The sequence below is a fragment of the Lepisma saccharinum genome, chromosome 17, assembly GCF_977018435.1.
Source record: "Lepisma saccharinum chromosome 17, izLepSacc3.1, whole genome shotgun sequence".
Lineage (NCBI taxonomy): Eukaryota > Metazoa > Arthropoda > Insecta > Zygentoma > Lepismatidae > Lepisma > Lepisma saccharinum.
In genome coordinates this window covers 33,096,931-33,118,500 of record NC_139245.1, presented here as the reverse complement: position 1 = coordinate 33,118,500, position 21,570 = coordinate 33,096,931, and the positions used below count along the sequence as shown (strand labels likewise).

Sequence of the window (21,570 nt, the reverse complement as noted above, 5' to 3'; positions counted from 1 at the left end):
ATAGGGTCGTATCTAGGGTGGTTTCCCCCTCCCCCCAAATCCTCTGTCTACGAATCAGCTATAGTGCATAATGTGGCGTGTTTGGATAGAATGAGGGACGAGGAAGTTCAAGTTTCAGCATGAGCTGGAATGCATAGTGGTGCGAGGGTAGATGTGGTAAGGGTGTTAACGTAGAGAGGTGAATGGTCGAAGTTTTGGAGGAAAGGAGAAGACGAGAGAGAGAGAGAGAGAGAGGAAAGAGAGAGCATGGAGTAGGGGAGAAGTTCCTCACGAGGCCCAGGTAAATCCTAGCCAACCTAGCACCTAAACCTGCGCCTGTCCGTTGTTTTTATTAGATTATTATTACTATTGGAATAAATAGTGTCCTCCTCTGTGACCTTGCGGTCTAAGGGTTCTGACTGCAGGACGGCATGTGTTCGAGACCACCTGGGTTCAGTCTCTGGATTTTCGGCCTGTGTATAGGACCGGTGGCAACCCACTATCGTGAGGAAATTCGGGAGCTACAAGTGAGTAGCGTAACCCTGGGTGGGGAATCTCTTAAAAGGATTGAGGGTTCGACGTGCTGACTCCACGTCACCCCATTACCGGTTCACACCTCTAGGTAGGATTGTGGGAGGGAGACTGGCAGTCGGGAGATAGGCCAAGGCCCTTTCAGGGCTGTAGAGCCACGGGTTATTTGTTTATTCGTTTGTTCGTTCCATTTGCCAAAGATGAACGGCCGCCAAACACATCTCCATCGAGGTAACATAAGTTACCTCTCGCAGCCCTTTCTAATTTCTAGGAAGTTGGTGACGATAGTGGCTGTATATATTACTGTTAAGTACAGGTAAAAAGTATTGGTGATCCCCCACCTCACCCACCGGAAAGAGTTTCCATGGCCATGATGGTGTATTCGCACTGTTAGATGAAAATATGGCTTTCTACACTCCAAAATCGACTGTCGTTGAAATGTATATAAATAAACTCCAAGGCCTCTTCTCCACGTGTAGTCAAAAGCCCAATAACCACGCACCTGCTTCGTGGGTTTTTTCGCTCTGATGAAAACATTTCCGTGGAAATGTGACGTGGAAGCAGTAATGTGCCACCGCTGAAGGTTGTAAATTGCGCAAGGCTTAAAACAAACGTCCGAAGCAATGCGTAACTTACTGTTCTAAACGTGACACGCGGGCGTAAAGAGGAACGACGCAAAACGAGAATTGGTTTCTCTTTCCTCAATGATTGAAACATATTATGTTGAATTGGTATTCCCCAAATCTCAATTATGGATCTCATCTGCGCTGGAAACGCCTTTTTCGTAAATGTTTCTCGTCCGAAAATGTTACGCAGTTATCTAAATTTACCGAAATTACTTTACAGTGTTTTTCTATATTTCTTGTCCTGTTGCTCATGTTTCTGTGACGGAAAATAACGTGCTTCTTCACCTATTTTATACTAGCAATCAGGAGTTTTTTTATTGTCTAGATTTCAAGATTAAAATCCATCGGTCCCAAATCGTGTTACAACTATAGGATTGCCCAAGAATGCGGATATCTATAATCATTAACTTGCATTTAGTTTTTGTTTAACTACCCCCTGAATATTGCAGCACACCGTAAAGGCATATGAGATGGACTTGGAGGTAAGGCCCCATTCATTTTTGAAGATGAGGTGACCAGCACCACGCACCAGCCACCTTTAACCCCAACCCCTTCAGTTACCAACTTATTAGAAGCTGGGTAAACTCCAGAGTCGCTCCAACTATACACATTGCTGAAAGAATTTCCATCAGAGATCATTCACACCGGGAATCGAATCCAGATCTTCCGGGCGACAGTCAGACAGACACCCCACTAACTGGGTTGCCGCGAATCTCCATTAGCTTGCATCCATTTAGAAATCATAAATTCAGCATCTTCCTCATGTTCAGTTTGATTCATTTGTTTGTGCCTTTGATCAGCCACTTTTGGCTAATTGCAACAATGAGGATGAATGAGACATGTGAGATCGTTTTCCTGCAAAAACTGAGGCTGTAAAATCTTATAGACTATTAGGGAGTGTGCGTTATTATGTAGCCTAATTATTTCATTTCACTTATTCATCTCGTGGATACACAAATTGCTCGAGTTATTGTAGGAGCCTCCCAGATGGCGCAGTGGTAACGTCGTCGCCTTGTAATCTAGGAGCCGCGGATTAGATATCCGGTGGAGCACATTGCACTGTGGTTCGGATCTTACTTTAAACTGTAGGTCCATTCCGATTAGCCTATCTGTGCATAAAGTGGACTTAAAACAATATATTCAATTTGATTCAATTCAAGTTATCGTCTCGCGGTTTTACTCCAGCCACCCCAGGCGAATTGGGAATGGTACCTTTAATGAAATCTTCCCCTAACTTTCTTGTCCCTTTCTGACTAAGCTATTAGTGCGTAAAATAAGCGACTTTAAACACACTTTCCTCAGGAACTATCGAAAGTAAAACATGATAAAAAATCTGTCAAAAAATTACCGTTTCGTTAACTTCCCGCCAATTTCATTTGAGATCAAGGGCAAGTTTGGAACCCTTCGCACATAGGCTACCGAACAATTGCTTGAAACGGAGCAGTTACAATCCTTATCCTAAAAGACTTCATTTTCTCCGTTGATAGAATGTTACGGGCTGCTAATTTAATAACTAACTAATTAACTCAACTGGACTAACTCAACTGAGCTTAGCAACGCAACAACGAAGAATTACTCCACGTGACACCTGTCACGCAGATTAAACATTACATGAAATATAATACGGTCAGGATAAGTGCCTAACAGTCGGAGTTACCGAGAATAAACCTAGGAGGATTTGATTTTAAATACCTGAAATGACGTTACATAAGACTACGGTGTTTCTGAATATACACATATATTAAAGCACAGATAAATACACATTACATCTTGCCCTCTTTCACTCGATCTCACATTCATTCTCTCATTCTATGGCATATTTCGACAATATGACAAATACAAAGGTTAGATTATTTACTACTTTGACCATACTCTTGCTATGTCTTGGCTACATTGCCTTTTACAATTTATCGTTTAGGATTTTAAGTATAGAGTGAATAATCGTTCCTTGTGCGAACCCCTTCTATCTTTTCTGAAGGTATAAATATATTCAATGAACTATTGTTTGCTGTTAACATAATCTCTCATCTTTAACATTTGATTACTCCGCCGGAATACCGATGCCTAGGGATGCCATAGCACTGATTTAAGTTATGCAATGATTTGATTTACGCAGATTCGCGGTAGATAGTCGTCATCTTTCTCACACACGCACATGGTTGGATCTTACCTTCGCTGCATTTCCTCTGACCTGGGTTGGGTGAAAGTGGTCCTACAGTTCTGGAAGACATCTGCACTCCAATGTTGCACTTCACGGTTATCCTGGTTGGCGAAAGTGGAACAGTCGGCGGCTCCATCTGGCATCATCGGATCCTGGCTTCACTCGTGCACTTCGCAGGGACGTCCCGGACGGTACACGTTCACTGTCGACTCCATACGACAACTTGCGCAATAATAGGACAGTTCTTCGCGGTCACTCGTAAGTACAGATACGTGACTTGGGCGATGAGACGAACATATGCGATTAGCCATTCGCGGTTTCACATGGATATCAAATGTTATTAACTTTCACTACTTTGGACGTTGTTTCGGACGATTGACACAGGTGGACGTGTCTGGCGTTATTCTCACATAACCACACGTATGTGCACGGATGCGTAGACGGCGAGGGGGAGAACGACCCCCTGGTTCTATTCTGCTCTACTCCATGGCTCTGAAACACTCACTCGAGGAAAAACAAATCCAGACCTCGGGTCCGCTTGCAACTCGCAGCTCGGTCGCGCGTAGCTCACACTCCGGTGGCGATTGTAGGCAAAACTGTGGCAAAACTGTGTCTCGCTATTCCAAATCATCCCTTTTATTCCAGATTTGAACGTAGTGACGCTCAACCCTCTATGATCAGGTGCTTGTTTATTGTTTCTGGTGCTTTGACCGTTGTCCTCCTATCCTGGTCAATGCTCACTCCGGTCCTTAACCTCTGGTAGCAGCCCCTCGCGCAGAGATTAGGTTAAATCTTCCGCTATTGTATTCAGTCACGAAAAGCAAGGACAACTCAGTAGGGTAGCGTCTTCCATTCAATCCAGCGATGAATCTTTAATAATTCATAACTCCCGTAGTTCTGTTCTGATTAGGCTCAAATCTTGGAATCAGTACTTTCATGATGTGGTCTTCCGCTGGTTGAAATCTCATCCAATTCGGTCCATTGGTTTAGAAGTTGCATTTTTCTTGCTATTCCCATAAGAATGCATGTAAATCCGAATTCGGGCGAAAAACGGTGGTTGAGCAAGCTAGTGCTGGCTAAGACAGTTCGCTAGACACCTGTATTCGCGACGGATATTAATATTACCAATTGCAATTAATTCCTACTAACGGGCAATTAGATTAATTACTTGTCACTCAATATTTGACCGTTATAAGAATAAGTCGTCAAACGTCTTAATTTAAGAAATAAAGAATAGCCAGGATTATATTAAGAGTAACAGAGATAGAATCTGCAGCTCTGAATTTGAAGGTCAATTAGTACATGTAGCTCCACGTGGCAATAATTAGAAACTAAATTTCACAATGGTCTTCGGAAGGTCAGCACAAAGGAAGAGTCTGGGAATTCGTGTCCTTAGTGTTCTTGAAAACGTGTGCAGAGTTGTATCACATAATGGTGTAGTGAGAAAGAAATAGTTTGCACGTGTTTTTCTTTACTAATTTAGAACTAAATAATTTGTATTCATGTCCAGATATTATTAGAATAATTAAATCAAGAAGACTTAGGTGGGCAGGCCATGTGGCACGAATGGGAGAGGAAAGAGGAGTTTACAGGATTCTTGTTGGGAAACCTGATGGTAAGAGATCTGTAGGAAGGCCAAGACGAAGATGGAGGGACAACGTTGAGATGGACCTAAGGGAAATCGGTAGGGATGGAAAAGAGTATATAGAACTTGCTCAAGATAGGAAAAGATGGAAGGCCTGTGTTGCTGCAGCCATGACCCTTCGGGTTTAAGAAGGCTAGGGAGTTAGTTAGTTAGTTAGTGTTTTTCTTTACACCTTTGATTCCTATATCTTTATCATCCATATTGAAATTATAGCTATTTAAATCTTCCACTAAAAATGGTCCTTGAACATTGTCCATTTGTTTTAGATATAATTATGTAACTTGAATTTTACCAGTGTTCGAAAGTTATTTTTTAATAGTAGGGTTAGTGTTATAGTTACTTGGTTAAAAAAGTAACTGTGTTGTTCGTTCACACTTTGAAGCCAAATTTACAATTTTTGAATATTATTTGATTGTGTATGTTCATTTTTCTAACTTTACCTTTAAAAGTACAGTGGTAGAGACAATTAGAAAATTGAACGGACACAATCAAATAATAAATAAAAATTTCGAATTCGTTTCAGTGTGTGGATGGGCCAGTTGAATATGTCAGAAAGTTTTTGTTTCACAAGAATACGATACCATAAAATATTACTTTGCTCATAGCATACAGGGCTCACAGGCCCCATTATGTTTTAATCAATACAATGTGATAAGAACAATAACTATTAATTAAGGTGTGAAATGTGTTTTTTAATCTCTTTATTTACAGGAACAATTTTAAAAAATAAGGTACCCATAACTGCTACAACATTAACGTATGTCCGGTTACAATTTCTGTCACTCGGCTCACCAAAATCGAAAGGGACCTCACAGGTTCCTAAAATGCTAATTTGTATTTCACCTGTATAATGAATTACCGGAAATGGTAAAAGCTCCTGTAAAAATATTTTCGTTCAGTGAATGCATCTTCAAGTTGCTAGGAATAGTTTGCTTGTGTATGACAGACAAAATCATAAAGAAGAGACGCGTGTTCAAGCATATTGTCATATTGTACTGCTGTGTTCAACAAACACAAGCGCTTTACGTCATAATTTGGTTGTTGTTCTTTAATATTGAAAACTCTTTGCTGTCTCTTTTATCCTTGAGATATTTCTGAGCCTCTTTAGTCGTTGGTTTTTAAGAGAAAAGTTTTCATTTAAAATTTATTTTATTCAATTGTTGTTAAATGAGTACACAATGAGAACATATTTGCATAGAATTAAACACGATATCTTTATTTTTAGAATACAAAGCTTTGCAGGACAAATTTTGGGGAGCTTACTGTGATCTTACATTAGAGAAATGAAGTCAGTTAGTATATTGCGATAAGGGTAGACTTCTTTGAATATAACAATCCCGGCAGCCGCGTTGGAACCCTGAATGGTGTTCTCGTTGAACACCATGTGGTTGCCGGTCATCAACATATCATCCAATGTCATGTAGATGGGTTGCACGCGCCCTGAGAAGAACGCCAGATGCTTGGTGTCGTTGCTCAGGGTGATGGCGTACATGAAGGCGCTGGATTCTTCTTTGGTCCCCAGGAAGGACACCCAGTTGCAGACGAAATGGGATCTGGCTATCCTCTCTTCCCGCAGAAGGAAGAGGCCCCAGTCTTCAACATCGACGAGCACGAAGTAGTTATCGAAGGCCCTGCACTTCTTCACCTCGCAGGAGACCCTTCCGAAAGATGGAACTTTCTCCATAGGGCACACGTGATGTTCGTTAATGAGGTGCTCCAATGCTTGACCACTCGCAATGACTTGGGAGCACTGTCGCTCCGGGCATTTGAGCTGGCGACTCTGAGTGAAGCTCTCCTCCCTGAGTGCGCTCTTGCTGTCGAACTCCTCTGAATTCTCCTTCTGAACCTGGAAGATTTTGGTTACGGTGCTGACGGTGAGCTCGGATCCTTTCAAGTAATCCCCGTGACATTTGGGGCAATAATTCTTGCAGGTTTCGCACGTTATATGGCCTTTGCTGCAGGGGGTGAAGGTCTCCACGGTTTCCGAGCAATGAGTGCACTTAGCATTGTTCCAAACTTCAACCACTTCCTCTACATTGACCTATGAAGAAATGGAGTTCATGTTACCAAAGGAAAAGAATGTCCACGTGTGTAGATTACCTTATAAGTAGCGTGGCATTTCAAAATGTTCCACCAGTAAATGCTCTTGAAGCATCGGGATATATAAATTATACATTTACAAGAGTAAAAAAAATGCAACCAGATTCGCCCTTCACCCCTCTTAAAATACCACTCTGATTGCAAGGACTATACATACAGTTTAAACGGATGCCTTGCCGAATCGACGTAGTGCGCTACGGACCAAGTCTACTAAGTTCGAATCCTATGCCTCCCCGATGGCGCAGTGTCATCGTCGTCGCCTTGTAATCAAGGGGTCCGGGTTCGATACCCGTTGGAGGCACATTGCACAGTGGTTCGGATCCCACTTTAAATTGTAGCTTTACTGTGTATAGTGGACTTGAAACACCAACTCAATCAATCAATCGAATCCTGGGCAATACATGAATCATTGTGTTTGTTTAAACATTTATCCTCATCACCGCAATAAACATACTTATAAAAGTAACTTAAAATAACATAATGAAAATAATTTCCTCGGTTGGCCTATTCGCCATAATAATTTCCCATGCATTTTAGTCCACAACACAAAACAGTGTGTTGCACTCGCAGTATACTACAATATAAAAATGCAACTGCAACAGAAATTATATAGAACAGTCCAAAATAAATATTAAAAACAGAATTTCTGACCACTTAGGACATATTCGGATAAATTAAAAGTAGTTGTTTTGGGTTGGCTAAACATGTTGTACAAACCAATTACGAATTTCAGCAAATGTCAAAGTTAACTGAACGTGACGTAAAGGAACATATTTTTTTAAAACTCCAAATAACCTCATTGATAACTTATGTGGGAACCTTATTTCCTTGGTTCAAAACAATCAAACTGATGTCAACTCGAACAGGCCAGGACCTGCCAACACTGAACGACTGCAGCGACACCTTCCCGCAGACACAGCAAGTAGTAATATTGAAGGTGTATTTTATTGTGCTGTTTATTTGTTTCGTATTGTGGACTAAAATGTCTATGCCAGCACGTGAGTAAGGAGTTTTTAATTGTCAAATTTCTTATGGATTATTATTAATTGTAATAAGGTTTAACCTATCTTCCTAGCAGGATAATCTTGTCATGAAAATCATTACACACATTATTACGATTCGTGAGATGAACATGAAGCGTTTACCTGACCATTCAGTACTGTAGCTGTATTAAGTCAACTGCCAGGGATAATTCCAAACAGAAGCCATCCTGGGAATCTTCGTGAAACATTTTCTAGAAATTGTTTTGGTGTGCTTTTGCCAATTAAAGTTTTACAAGGATAATTCGATGTAAGTTAACACACACGTAAGAAATTAATTGCATTACATAAAAATCAAGGTCTTCCACGAGACGTCATCTTAAATTGATCATTAAATACTGCAGACACAGCCAAATGTGTACTTTCCACCTTTATCAATAGTTTTTAACACAAAGTTCTTACAACTGCATGTGCACACAGAATACTTACCACTGATTTTATTTAATTGGAACATAGTAATAGTGTATAATGTGACAAAAATTGCTGATTTTCTGAATAATGTAAAACAGCATGTAAGAAAGAACAGCGTAAATGAACATTGCATTCTTGGAGGCTGGTTGGTTAATCATTACAAATGGTTTGTCTAAATTATATGAAAAATCAGGATCTCTCATTCGTAGTATCCAATAAATGTAAAACGTAGAAATATTAAAATGTAAAAAAGACTTACAAAGCTTTCCGCTGGGCTTTCAACTTTAGCACGTTTTGACATATTTGAAAATTTAGGAGAAATCTTGGCCTCAAAGACCAAACTGTTGTTTCCTTGGTTGTGAGAATTTGTCATGTCAGAATGATCAATTACGCATTGTTAACATGAGAAATTCGTTGTCTGCATGTAGTTATGGTATGCCATTGTCAGTAGTCGCAGTAATAGATAATTCTTGGTTGCAGTTTCTAGATCTTAAAGACAATCCTTGGGTTGTTATTTTTATTATTATTATTATTTTATATTTCTGATTGTTGTTTGTTTCATTTTGCTCGTATATCTTGGATTTCTTGTTTCCAGTTTGATTATTTGAACTCAGTTCTTATCAGTAGGAAAATCTCAATAGAAACCTACCATAAAATTTCATAATTACACAGTGAATTGTATATGTACGTCATTTCTTCACTTTGTAAATTTATACTCCTCTGACGAGAAAATTCAATGAAAATTATAAAATTTGAAATACAGATGAACCTCGTTAATCCGGACTAATGGGGGTATAAGTTGACCGGTTTAACGAAAGCCCGGATTAACTGAAATATCATAAAAGAACAGTAGAAAGTGCATTAAAACTCCGTTTATAGCAACAAAACACGTTTATTATGGTGTATTTAAAGGGTAAATTACATTAAAATGTAAAGCAATATGACAATGCAGTGCTTCTAGCCACATTTAAAACCTTGCATTCTGCTCTTTTTTCTTTGTATTTTGCCTACCCGGATTAAGCAAAGTCCGGCTTATCGGGGTTCGGATTAACGAGGTTTTACTGTAGTTCCATGCGGTAATTGTTTTTTTTCTGACACTTGGCTGAAAACATTTTGGAAAATTTGTATTCCTCTACACAAAAAGTGTAAATGCATCAGTTGAAACAAAAGAGTCTGTAGCTCAAATCAAATGTATAAGTGCATCATTGAAAAATATGCATAAAGAGTCATCAACGGATCATCAAAGTACAGCTCAATATAGAAAGAATTGTTCACATACATCATATGATGCACTTTGGAGTTAACCTTCACAAACGATATAATATATATATATATATATATATATATATATATATATATATATATAATATATATAATATAACAATGCATCAAACTGTAAACCTGATTAGTGTTGCCCACGAGACGAGACTTTGGCCTGTCTCGTCTCGTGGAAATGCTGTGAAATGCTGTCTCGTCTCAAAAATATTGGTTTGTCTCGGGATACATGATCAATCTCGTCTCCTCTCGAATTTTTAAAAGCCTGTCCCGTCTCGTCCCGTGGGCAACACTAAACCAGATTCTTGGGAAAGGTCAAAAGCACACTTTAGTGCATCAATCGATGTATTTCTTGTGCATAAAATAGATTTGATGCTTTTAGTTTTCTAGGTGTAGAACCAACACTCGCTTCGCCATTGTGTTGTGACAATAATGTTTCCCTTGGACATGCGAAGACAGGTTTTATGACGTGGAGAGAGTCACGAAATTTTGCAGTTAAATCTGGCTTGGTTTGGGAATTTGATTAATTTGAACTGAACTTGCTGCAATAAACTAATTTTATGCATTTAGTGCCGGAGAGAAACTAAACCTCTAAAGTCTTCTAGCTCTGTGGCCTCGGGATTATTGTTTCCTTAAATTTCGCATCGTATGTTCTTGGCATTGCTCGCTTACCGTAGCCCTGCCGACCTCCATATGGTAGTGGTTAGCAGAGGGCGCTACGGCAGTGTCCCGAGTTCGAATAATGAACTGGGCATGGATGTTTTTGTGAGTGCCCCTTCATCAATTTCATCATATCACCACTTACCAAAACTAATTAGGTGATTCCACGAACATCCTTTCACCTTAGCATCCAGAGAAGACACGTAGTTTGAAACAGGGTTGTCAAATTTAGCTCTTCCTCCACGTTACAAAATTTCAAGTCAACAATTTATGTGCCGTAAGATAACTGTAAAGTAACCATTGAAACTGTTACTACTATTCTAAGAAAATAACTCGGTTACATCCACAGCTTCTTATTTTTAAAAGTATGTAGTTACAGTTAGAATTATTGAAAATTTTAACTGTTACTTGTAACTGCATTACAAGTGAGTAGCTACTTCCAAATACTGCTTAGCAGTACCGCAATAACCTCTCTTTACATCAAGTACATTTGACGAATGTGATGTATAAAGAAATGATTTGCTGCACAACTAAGTGTACTATGAATGCTAGAGAACACAAATGTTTACAGAATCCTTCTTGGGAAACCTAATGGTAATAGACTAGTAAGAAGACCAAGATGGACAATATTATGATGGGTCTGAAGTGTGGACGTCGCCATAAATTTTCGTAGAGGAGATCAGAACATTGATAACATGAATAGTAGAAATAATGGTAATATTAATAATAATGATGACGGGTTGTGATTAATATTACAAAATCATAACTGTTTTAAATTTATAAAAAATATCCAATGTTGTTTCAAGTTGTTCTTCTTGTTTGGTTGGTTGATTTGGTGTTTTCAGTCCACTTTATTAACAGTAAGGTTAATCGGGACTGGACCTACAGTTTAAAGTGGGATCCGAACCACTATGTGCCTCCACCGGGTATCGAAACCGGGATCCTTGATTATAAGGCAACGACGCTACCACTGCGTCATCGGGGAGGCCTGTTGTTGTTGTTGTTATTATTATAATTATGTTCTTGCGGAGATACTTCTAGGCCTACTCGATCAACGAGTTACTGGTAACGTCGTTGCTTTGTAATGACGGGGTCTCGTGTTCGATACCCTGCGGAGGCACCACACAGAACCCAAAACGTATCAATTGACACATATATTTTGATTTCAATAACACGTTAACGTGCATAAACTGCAAAAGACGCATCTTTTAGTGCGTCAAATACACATTGGAATGTATTAATGGGTATTTTTATGAGATGAAGTTCCGTGTGATGCACTAAAATGCATCAATTTGGAAGATCAGACAAGATCATTTCGAAGATAACATACTTTCACTTTTAATGCATCAATTGACACAGGTAAATGTGTAATTTTTATCTTCGAAATGATCTTGTCTGGTCTTCCCAATTGATGCATTTTTAGTGCATCACACGGAACTTCATCTCATAAAAATACCCTTTAATACATTCCTATGTTTATTTTGACACACTAAAAGGTGCATCATTTGCAGTTTATGCACGTTAACGTGTTATTGAAATCAAAATATATTTGTCAATTGATACGTTTTGGGTTCTGTTGGTTCGGATTCTACTTTGAACTCTAGGTCCGTCCCGATTAACCTATATGTGTATAAAGTGGACATAAAACAGCAGCTTAACAACAACAACAACATGGATGAATATGGAGTATACTGCTAATATACTGAAATGCATAGTTAGTCTGTATTGTTATTAACTTTTACACACTTAGTTCAACAAAAAGCTTTTAAAAATTAGAGGGGAGTTAGTTAATAAAGTTTATGTTGCGTGACTTCTAACAGAAAACTGAACGTTTTGGAATTATGTAAACCGTTGAACTATTTATTCTTTGGATTAAATGGTAGAATATTAAAATAAATTCGTTCTTCTATTTCACACAGGAATCGGTCTCACGATTTTATTTAATTCAGTTAGCTCAAGAACTAACTAACTGAACTTGATTTCTGTTACAAACAATAGAAGCGAATTGATAAAGATAGTGAAGAGTGGATTGATCTTGCCAACAATAACTTATGTTGCTGTGTGTATATATATACCGGTTTAGAAATGCTAGATTGTTAGTTAGGAGGAGGTGGTTAAAACTGGCTACTTCTACAATAATTTAATAATTTAGCACATTTTGCAAAATTTTTAATATAAAATTAGTACATGTTTGAGTAATACGCTTTTCATAACATACATACATACATAATGAGAATATAATAATAATTGGAAATGATGAATGATTTATGAAAGAAGACACATTCACGCGGAAACAGTTCGAATATATACAAATGTTCTAAGCAAGACTCTCGACTCACTCACTCATAGTATTCGTTGGCTCCCTCGTACGGATTCCTATACGAGGGAGGTCCGGAAGAAGGTCTTGGATTCCTGTACGGATTGTTTTGGGCAGGTGCGTACGGCGCTCTTCTTGGAGCGGGACTATAACGTCCTTGTGGTTCCCTACTGTTGGGCTGGTTGAAACCTCTGGGAATTGGAAAACGCCCCCCGGGGACAGGGGGAGGGGGTGCGTTCCCGTACGCTCGATTCGGGGCCTTCCCTGCAGGAGGAAGAGGGTAGTTTCCTCGGTTAGGTTGTGCTGGGGATCCGCCACGAGGGGTTGGCTGTCTTCCGTTCTGGACCGGCCTGTTGGGGGTGAAAGGCGGGGGTCTTGAGGGTGGAAGAGGGTTGCGTCTATTCGGAGGGGCTACGCTCGGCCTTGCTCCTGGAGGCCCACGTGGGGGCCCTTGCCTGTTGCCTGGGGGGCCGTTGGGCCTGTTACCTGCTGAGGATATTAACCTGTTGACGAATGGAGGTGGACTTTGGTTGCTGAGCCTTGCGGGCGATGGCTGATTGGGTCTTCCTGGTGATTGCTGATTGGGCCTTCCCGGTAGCGGCTGATTGGGCCTTCCGGGTAACGGCTGATTGGACCTTCCGGGTAACGGTTGATTGGGCCTTCCGGGTAACGGCTGATTGGGTCTTCCTGGTGGTAGCTGATTTGGCCTCCTATAAGGATTAGGGGCCCCGGGAATTGGAGGGTACTTTACCGGAGGCACAGGCAAAGGAGGCCTCTTCCCAGTATTGGCCGCTGGAAATTGAGGTCTCTGAGGGGTTGGCACGCGTCCAATGCCAAGAGGAAGGGGAGGTTTCTGGGTTGGTTGCCTAATATGGTTCCTCAACAAGTGTTCTTTCTCCAGAAGCTCTTCAAGTTCCTCTTCCTCGTCAGAATCGTCATATTCGTCCTCGTAATCGTCGTACTCGTCGTAATAACCGTTCAAGCCCCTAGGATTACCGTTGGGGATGAAGAAACCAGCCCTTGGAAGCCCAAGGTGTTGGACTTCTTCCGCAACGAATATCTCCCCGTTCTGTGCGAAGCATCTTGACAGCAGAGCCAGCAGAAGTACAGCGGGAACCTGCAAAAACATTTTAGAAAAAATCATTCCGTAGCCACAGCCGCTACAACAACGATTTATGAAGAAAGTAGGTGACTCAAGAACAAAGCAATTTTTTGGTTGAACCCTGGGATAGACTCTGGTGTGTAGTCCCGTTTCGTCTAATCCCATTTCGCCTAATTGCTTATCATCACAATATAATGTTTTATCCCTACCAGCTAACTGTAGACCAGGCGAACGAGAATAAGACTCTGCGCAAGTAGTGGCGCCAGACGGCTCCACCAATGAACAATGAGAGAAACGGGATTGCGTAATGGGCGACGGGAGTTCTCCCGATTTCCTCCATCGCTAAGCAGCGTTGCCAACTTTTGAAAAGGATAATACCGAACGCACATGGCAAACGGACCGTATTTTTGTCTCCAGGTCTGTACGATTGGTTTAAGAATTTCTTAGGTAAGCAAATTTTGACAAGCCGTGCATTTATCGTACGGACTAGGGTCTGGACAGTACATCCATACATGTACGATGAGGACCGTACGGTTGGGAACGCTCCGCTTTCACAACTCGATTTTTCTCCTCCTCCTCTGCCGATATGCGCGGACCTGCTCTACAGTTAGCTGGGACAGGGTATAACTTTTGACCTGGCCGCCATTTTAGGCGAAACGGGATATCGCCTTTCGCCTAAACGGGTTGAAACAGAAATATTTCAAGTGAGGGAAATTTGGTGGCCTCTTAACAGGTAAATACGTGCTATGATTTGTTAATTACCTCATTAGCTTAGATTAGGTTAATATATAGTATAATATAATAACCTAACCGAACGTTACCTCAATTAGCGCTTAGCATACGACGAAGGCTATTGGCTGTTTATATTGCTCACTAATTGGGTGATGTGACTGTTCGTAATTAGCGCCAGAACATGTTCTGAATTGTTTGGTATTTACGTTGATCACGGACAAAATTTCATTCTTTTGCAATATTTCCTTCCTACCGGTTTAGGCGAAATGGATTCGTCGGCACAGGATATCCCATTTTGCCTAAAATGGGAGACAGCTGTCAGATCTGATTGACAGGTGCTGATAAGCCATTAGGGGAAACGGGATGCAATCGACTCTGGGATGGGCCGAAAATTGCGACTTGCATTTGTAACTAAATATCGAAAACGATCTCGTCTCCCTCTGTACCATACTGACCAAAATCTATTTTTTTTAGAGAATGGAAAGGATTTAGACCAGAAAAGGAAGGAAGAGCGAAACACAAAGAGAGACAGAACCGACCTCCGAAGCGGAGTGGTTAGCACAGTGCGCTAATGCGCCAGAGGTCCCGGGTTCGAATCCCAGCCTATGTGCGTGTCCTTTATGAGTGTCTCATAAATACAAGAAAGTTGCAGCAAATTGTTTGTAACTTAAATTACATCAAATCATCATTCATTGTCATCTTCGCGATTAGCCAAAAGTTGCAGAAAACAGAGGTAAAATATACCAAACCAATCAATCAAAACAAAGAGAAAGAGAAAGAAACAGAATGAAGTCTGTAAAAGAATGATGAGCTGAGGTAAATGATGAAAAGAAGAAATGACCATAGAGAAATTTATGACTTGTATTCGTTCTCGGAAAATATTTTTGTTGCCTTAAGGCCCCAAGTTTTTTCGCTCATAGTCAGAGATTTAGCAGCTGTTTACGCACTTACAATCCTCCCCTTTCTTTACCTCATTCTTCTAAAGTAAATTAATATCAGAAACATAAAATATAGTATATTATAGCATTCATACCTAAATAAAGTCGTTTTCAGGCTTATTTAACGTAATACATTTTTCTTTTCAAAATATTTGATTTCATTAAGTTTGTTATTTAGCGTCGTTTTTCTGCTACTGTTGCCTAATCGTGACGATGGGGATGATATGGTGAAATTGATGAAGGGACACTCGGAAATAATACCTATGTCCAGGTCAGCATACGAACCCGTGACCCCTGGCGTCGTATTTTTCTTGATAAAGAAAATGCGAGAAGTAATTCTCTTAATAGAAAATTATAATTATAATTATAGTTTGATAAAAAATATGTTTTGATTTGTATGTATTTTACCTGCAACATATTATGTGTCAACATAAAAGTTAACAAACACATCCATGTCTTTTCACGCAACTTTATCGCCAACAAGGACAGAGTGCAATTAATTTTTCGCAAATGCAAAATTGCATCCGTCTTCTAATAATATATTGACTCACTTTGCATCCACTGTAGGTGGTAATATTTTTAAAACGTCCTACAATTGCCTGCATTTCCATGAAGCCGGAATTCCGTACTCGTGGATCCTGGCTACTAGCATGGGTCACGCATATATAACACGGAGTCCTTGGGTTTCCCTTCCCAACACCACGTGGTGATTGTTGCTCGGAGCGACTTGGAAACAGGAATATATTTAAAGAAAGATTTAGCGTTATTTTCCACCGGAAACGGAAGTTTATGGAAAATTGACTTGTCTGGATACTTGAGATTGTCCTTGAGGAACTGCAAGCTGTCTTCCAGAAAGTGTTACCAAATTGGGTTAGTGGTAAAGAACTATTCTCTGTTCACTGTGAGTACGGGCATTATTCGTATTTTCCATAAGGTAAAAGAAAATATACACAAAGTTATAAATATACACCTAACCCAACCTGTCCTTTATCTATTGGCTGGATTGATACCGATCGCTGGAGCAGTTCTGACATCATGGAAAGCTAAGGAACAATTAACATAAGTTACTTAGCAAAACAGAGCACGTATCCCCCTGTTGATACAATCGTTAAAATTTCCCTCATTAGAAATATTTCCCTTTAACCAGTTTAGGCGAAATGGAATTTGGCGAAAGGAGATATCCCTTTTCGCCTAAAATGGCTGCCGGGTCATGAATCAGATTATATCGTGCTGATGAGCAATTAGGCGATCTTGTCCTGTGTTCCATCTGTATGTGTACTGGGTGCGCCTATACAGACTCAGCTTTTAAATTGTAGTGGAAATCTTAGTCCTCTGATATTTTATTTATTACTTTTAGTCTCCCCATAACTTGTTTTAATTAAGAAGAATGTTTTACTTAGGGTAAAAGAAGGGATGTTCGCTATGCTGGGAATTTCGCCGTACTTGTAGTTTTTGTAATCGTAGATAAAAACTATAGGTTGGAGATACTCACTGATGCCTATAAAAATCAAGTAACATGTGCCTTGTTTCAACTGTCATCTGCAGTGTGGTGAGCGAACTAGCAAGTAAGCAGTACAGTTTGGAATGCGCAGTTGCCTCTACACAGAAGACAAAGAAAGGTGCCGAATTTCAATACTACGTTGAAAATTGTCATTTCGTGGCAGGAAAGAATTTTTTTTCTTCCTTTTAATTATTGATATCGTAACCTGAAACCGTAAGAATGTCGTGAAAAGATTTGCTTTGGAAAGCGTGCATGTACAAGTAAACATAACTTGTTTTCTTTCGACTATGCATTTGCTGCGCCAGAGTAACAGACAACGTTCCGATTTACAGCCAATAACCAATCCAGGTTCTGCTTTTTCTGGAGAACAATGCCCATTGACAGACTCTACAAATTAGTTTGTATTGTATCTTTTTAAGCAGTTTTGTATTGTCATTTGTAGGTCTTTTACACTTTGTTGTTTGAGTTATTGGCAACAACTTGGTATTTCATACACTTAAACTGACGATAAAATGATAAATAAGTTTTAAGATAAATAAGTATAAGTATGGCGAATTTCCCAGAATGTGGCGGGAATTTCGCCACTTTTTCTCATTTTAGTATTTTTTAATATTACGTCATAAGTATAAGTAACTCAGTATTATGTAATATTCCTCATAATCCACAATGACTACCTTTTGTATCGTATAAATTTTGTCCTTCTCCCCCAATTCGTTTAGAAGGAAAAAAATGAAAAGCATTTTGGTGGCGAACTTCCCCTCCTTTACCCTATACCTGCCCTTCACATCGTAATTGATAATGGATATTAGGTTGTAATGGGCTGGTTGTAGCTTTTCGGAAAGCACTCGAACGTCAACCTCTCTTTCAACATATTTGTGCGGGCTAACGAGGTTCCGGCGCCTGGAACCACAGTCAGTATAATCCCCTACGAAGTTTACGTGTCCTGAATGATCCTTTATAAACTCATCTTTTAACTTGGATATGGAGAATTTTAGTTATGGTAACATATTAGGTTCCGTATAAAGTGACTGCTGCAAATATCCGAAGCATCCTAAACTTTAATGTTATGGTTTGATTTTTATTTTGCGTTGCTTTTATTCCATTTTTGACTAATCGAGACGATGGGGATGAGTGATGATACGATGACATCGATGAAGGAACTCTCTCAAAGAATATCCACGCCCAGGCCGGGATTCGAACCCGGATATCATGATGGGTGAAAATAGCCATGAGTCACCTACACTAATATTTCAATTTCAATCAACCAATCAACGAAGATCTCGCCATGAAAGGTTTCGGATTCCAGAGTGGTCCTGGGCATGGATATTCCTTCTGACCGTTCATCGTTTTCATCAGGTCACCATTCATTCCCATCGTCGCGATTAGCCTAAGAGGTAGTGAAAGTGGCATGAAAGAAAAATTTTCTTTAAAATCCAGTTAGTGCTCTACGATTGCCTATATATATATACACATATACACTACAGTTTAAAATAAACTGTGCCTCCAGTGGGAATCTAACTCAGGACCTTTGAATTAAAAGATGACGGCGTTACTCACTACGCTATCTTGGAGATACAAGCTAGTTTGAAACCCAACCAGGACCTCAGCTGCGAAAGTGCGAGATTTGGTTCCAAAAGGGCTAAATTGACAACACTGCTCACCCCACCTGGATACTCCGTAAACAGACAAGAACTTCTTGAGTGTGTCAGTGCATTTGCTTATATTTGTTTTGCTTCGATTGTTTTTACTTGCAGTCGTCACGCTTTTCTTCGGAACATGGAACTGTGAAAAGGATGCGATGCACCTATGAGGTGTAGTTTTTATGTCTCCCACCTGCAAGGTTGAGAGCCCCAGCGTGCGATACAGGAAACAGCCAATGAGGATTTCCCTTTTATTCAAGAATCCAGCATGCGTGATGACAACCTGACCTCTGAAAACATGCAAAAGAGAATGAAACAACAGAAAAAGCCTAAGGATAATCGTGTTACCGTGTTCCTTCAGACATAAAAATAAAGAGACCCAACTTTAGACAATGTGTGACACGTTGGTGCACGATTTTTTCGGTGCTTCTTAAACCACATCACTTGAGTTGCCAGATTTGGTGTTGGTTGGCTCATGAGTGCAAGAGAGATGTTTATAGAAACTCATCGGTGTTCATGGTTAATAGGATTCTCATTTTCTTTATCGCTTTTTCTCTTTTCTTCTTCCTGTTTTTCATTCTTTACCTCTCGGTCTTTCTTTTCTTCTTCCATCACTGTTCTCTATCACTGTTCCTTTCTCTCTTCGTTCTATTTTCCTTCCATTCTATTTTTCTTTCTCCTAATTTATCTCTCCAAATCTCTCTCTCCCTCTCTCTCTCTCTCTCAGCTTTCATGTTTTATTTCTCTATCATTTTCTTCTTTCCCTCTCCTTTTTATTTTCCTTCTAGCTATTTTCTTTCTCTTCTCCCCTCTCTCTCTCTCAGCTTTTCACTTTTCATTTTTCTATAACTTTTTCTTTTCTTTCCTTTCTATACTTCCATTTCCTAATTTCTGTCTTTCTCATTCTCTCTGTCTTTTATCTTCAATTTCTCTGTCACTTTGTTCCTTTCCCTCTCATTATTTTTATTTTCCTTCCTTTTTATATTTCTTTCTCCTAATTTCTTCCTCTCTCTCTCTCTTAGCTTTTCACCTTTCATCTTTCTATCACTTTCTTCTTTTCCCTCTCCTCCTTTTAATTTTTCTTCCTTTTTGTAGTTCTTTCTCCTAATTTCTATCTTATTCTCTCTCTCTCAGCTTTTCATATTTCATTTCCCTATCACTTTGTTCCTTTTCTCCCGGGGTTGACTGAAGAGGTGAAATGAGGTGCTTTCTCTAAATACATTTCACTTACAAAGAATGTCAAATTAAGTTTGCATGTAAAAAGTTTTTCTTAAACTGTAATTTATGCACAGAAGGCTAATCTGGACTGGGGCCTACAAAATGTAACGTGGGATTTCGAGTCACTATATAACCGCACCGGAAGGGAAATCCAAGCCCCTTGATTATAACGAAACAAACAATATAAGCCAATACGTTATCGCGAAGAGTAGAAGTCATTGTTTCATGGCGACGATCGAGTTATGTTCCTCTGAAACTTTTTTTGTTGTAAATTTTCTTATTTTTTATCGTTTTTCTTCACTTTTGGCTTACCGACCTCCGTGGTGGAGCGGTTAGCACAGCGCGATAGGACGCCAGGAGTACCGGGTTCAAATGCTGGCCTGGGCATGTGCGTTCTTTGTGAGTATCTATTCATCAATTTCATCATATCATCACTCATCCTCATCTTCGCGATTGTGGCAGAAATGCGAAGTAAAATAAACTAAATCAATCACTTTTTGGCTAAAGGGACACCCACGCAGGTACACCTATGCCCAAGCTAGGGCTCAAACCAGGAACCTTCGACGGCGCATGTTGGTGGATGTTTATCAAGTGTTTTGTCATGTTTTCTCACGGTGCGAATAGCTTTTGTGATGACCACCCAACATAGAGAACAGCAACACAATTTATGCATACATTCGATTTCAAAGCACGACATTGGAAATGCAGTCTTTCTAACTTTTGGAATTTGCATATTCTTGTGCATATTAAAGTTGTGACGATGATGATCAAATGAAACAGATGCAAAGACAAACATTTCCTAGCACGAACTCGAACCCAGTGCATGATAGACGTGAGTACATAGTTCACTTTTTCCCTCGTTTAAGTCCGATGTTTCACACTTAGCACTAGTAAATCACCTCACATCTTGTAGTTATATAACAACTTTGCAGTTCGCACTGTCCAACTATTTTGTGACAAACACAAATGTACACAAATACATCTTCAAAGACCAAAATCCGAACAAAAACTTGACTCTAAGAATCCACTTCACAGCTCGGTAAAGACTGATCACAACTTACCAACAAGTGCTTTGTCATCCTTCAGTTCCTCAAGAAGAACCACAATGATAAATAGTTTGAAAGTAATTCTAGCCTGAGTATATATACAAGACCTTTTATAACCTTCAACCAATTGCTATGACTTTACAATACCCACTTCACCTTCCCCTTACTCCCTCCCACGAGACACAACAAGACGCCAACGACATTTCACAGTCATTATCTTTAATGCAATTCCAACATTCCCAGAAATATAGTCCCCTTGACTTCCCAGGCAATCAGCAAGATTAAAACTTTCGAACCGGTGGGCCAACATGCTACAACGCAGACAGATGCATGATCGGCAGAGGAGGTCCAAATCAGCATGGGAACCCAAACATTGAAGGAAGCTGAAAAACGATATAATCACGTGTAATTTACCACCAATACGTGGTCCGGATTTTGTCCAAGGCCGAGAGAGTGACAGCACGAATCCCGAACAAGGTGTTGACTTTCCTCGAGAGCTATTCTCTTGACATACTGGAAGAAGGCGACGTTTCTTGAGGATTTTGGGCAGGCCCCATTATGCGCACGACAACTTTAGATGTTCGTGATGGCTTGTGGAAGAATGCGTTTCATGGAAATTGCCGCAGAAACGCTGGCGCGTAGTTGAAT

At 39.9% G+C, this 21,570-nt stretch overlaps 3 protein-coding genes across 3 annotated transcripts; all 3 read right to left on the bottom strand.

Annotated features, from left to right (window-relative positions):
• Positions 1–6,137: 6,137 nt before the first annotated feature.
• Positions 6,138–8,856, bottom strand: LOC146001260 (uncharacterized). The gene is made up of 2 exons (XM_083138564.1): positions 8,753–8,856; positions 6,138–6,983 (listed from the first exon to the last, which is right to left on the bottom strand). The coding sequence occupies exons 1-2, from the start codon at positions 8,792–8,794 to the stop codon at positions 6,213–6,215; spliced, it is 813 nt and encodes a 270-aa protein (XP_082994690.1). The 5' UTR covers positions 8,795–8,856; the 3' UTR covers positions 6,138–6,212.
• Positions 8,857–12,586: 3,730 nt separating this feature from the next.
• On the bottom strand, positions 12,587–20,989 carry LOC146001259 (uncharacterized). Its single transcript, XM_083138562.1, has 2 exons — positions 20,938–20,989; positions 12,587–13,862 (listed from the first exon to the last, which is right to left on the bottom strand). Exons 1-2 carry the CDS (start codon positions 20,953–20,955, stop codon positions 12,768–12,770), a joined length of 1,113 nt encoding a protein of 370 aa, XP_082994688.1. The 5' UTR covers positions 20,956–20,989; the 3' UTR covers positions 12,587–12,767.
• On the bottom strand, positions 18,794–20,479 carry LOC146001762 (uncharacterized). Its single transcript, XM_083139481.1, has 3 exons — positions 20,428–20,479; positions 19,659–19,727; positions 18,794–19,272 (listed from the first exon to the last, which is right to left on the bottom strand). The coding sequence occupies exons 1-3, from the start codon at positions 20,477–20,479 to the stop codon at positions 19,163–19,165; spliced, it is 231 nt and encodes a 76-aa protein (XP_082995607.1). The 3' UTR covers positions 18,794–19,162.
• Positions 20,990–21,570: the final 581 nt, after the last annotated feature.

Bases quoted from the DNA above. Each gene is read 5' to 3' on its own strand.
- LOC146001762 (XM_083139481.1), bottom strand. From the start codon at position 20,479: ATGACAAAACACTTGATAAACATCCACCAACATGCGCCGTCGAAGGTT. The intron at 19,728-20,427 runs GTTTGAGCCCTA...AAAAATTAAAAG, and splicing joins TGCGCCGTCGAAGGTTCCTG to GAGGAGAGGGAAAAGAAGAA. The intron at 19,273-19,658 runs AATTAGGAGAAA...GATAGAGAACAG, and splicing joins AAGAGAGAGAGAGAGGAAGA to TGATGGAAGAAGAAAAGAAA.
- LOC146001260 (XM_083138564.1), bottom strand. From the start codon at position 8,794: ATGTCAAAACGTGCTAAAGTTGAAAGCCCAGCGGAAAGCTTT. The intron at 6,984-8,752 runs GTAAGTCTTTTT...ATTTCTTCATAG, and splicing joins AAAGCCCAGCGGAAAGCTTT to GTCAATGTAGAGGAAGTGGT.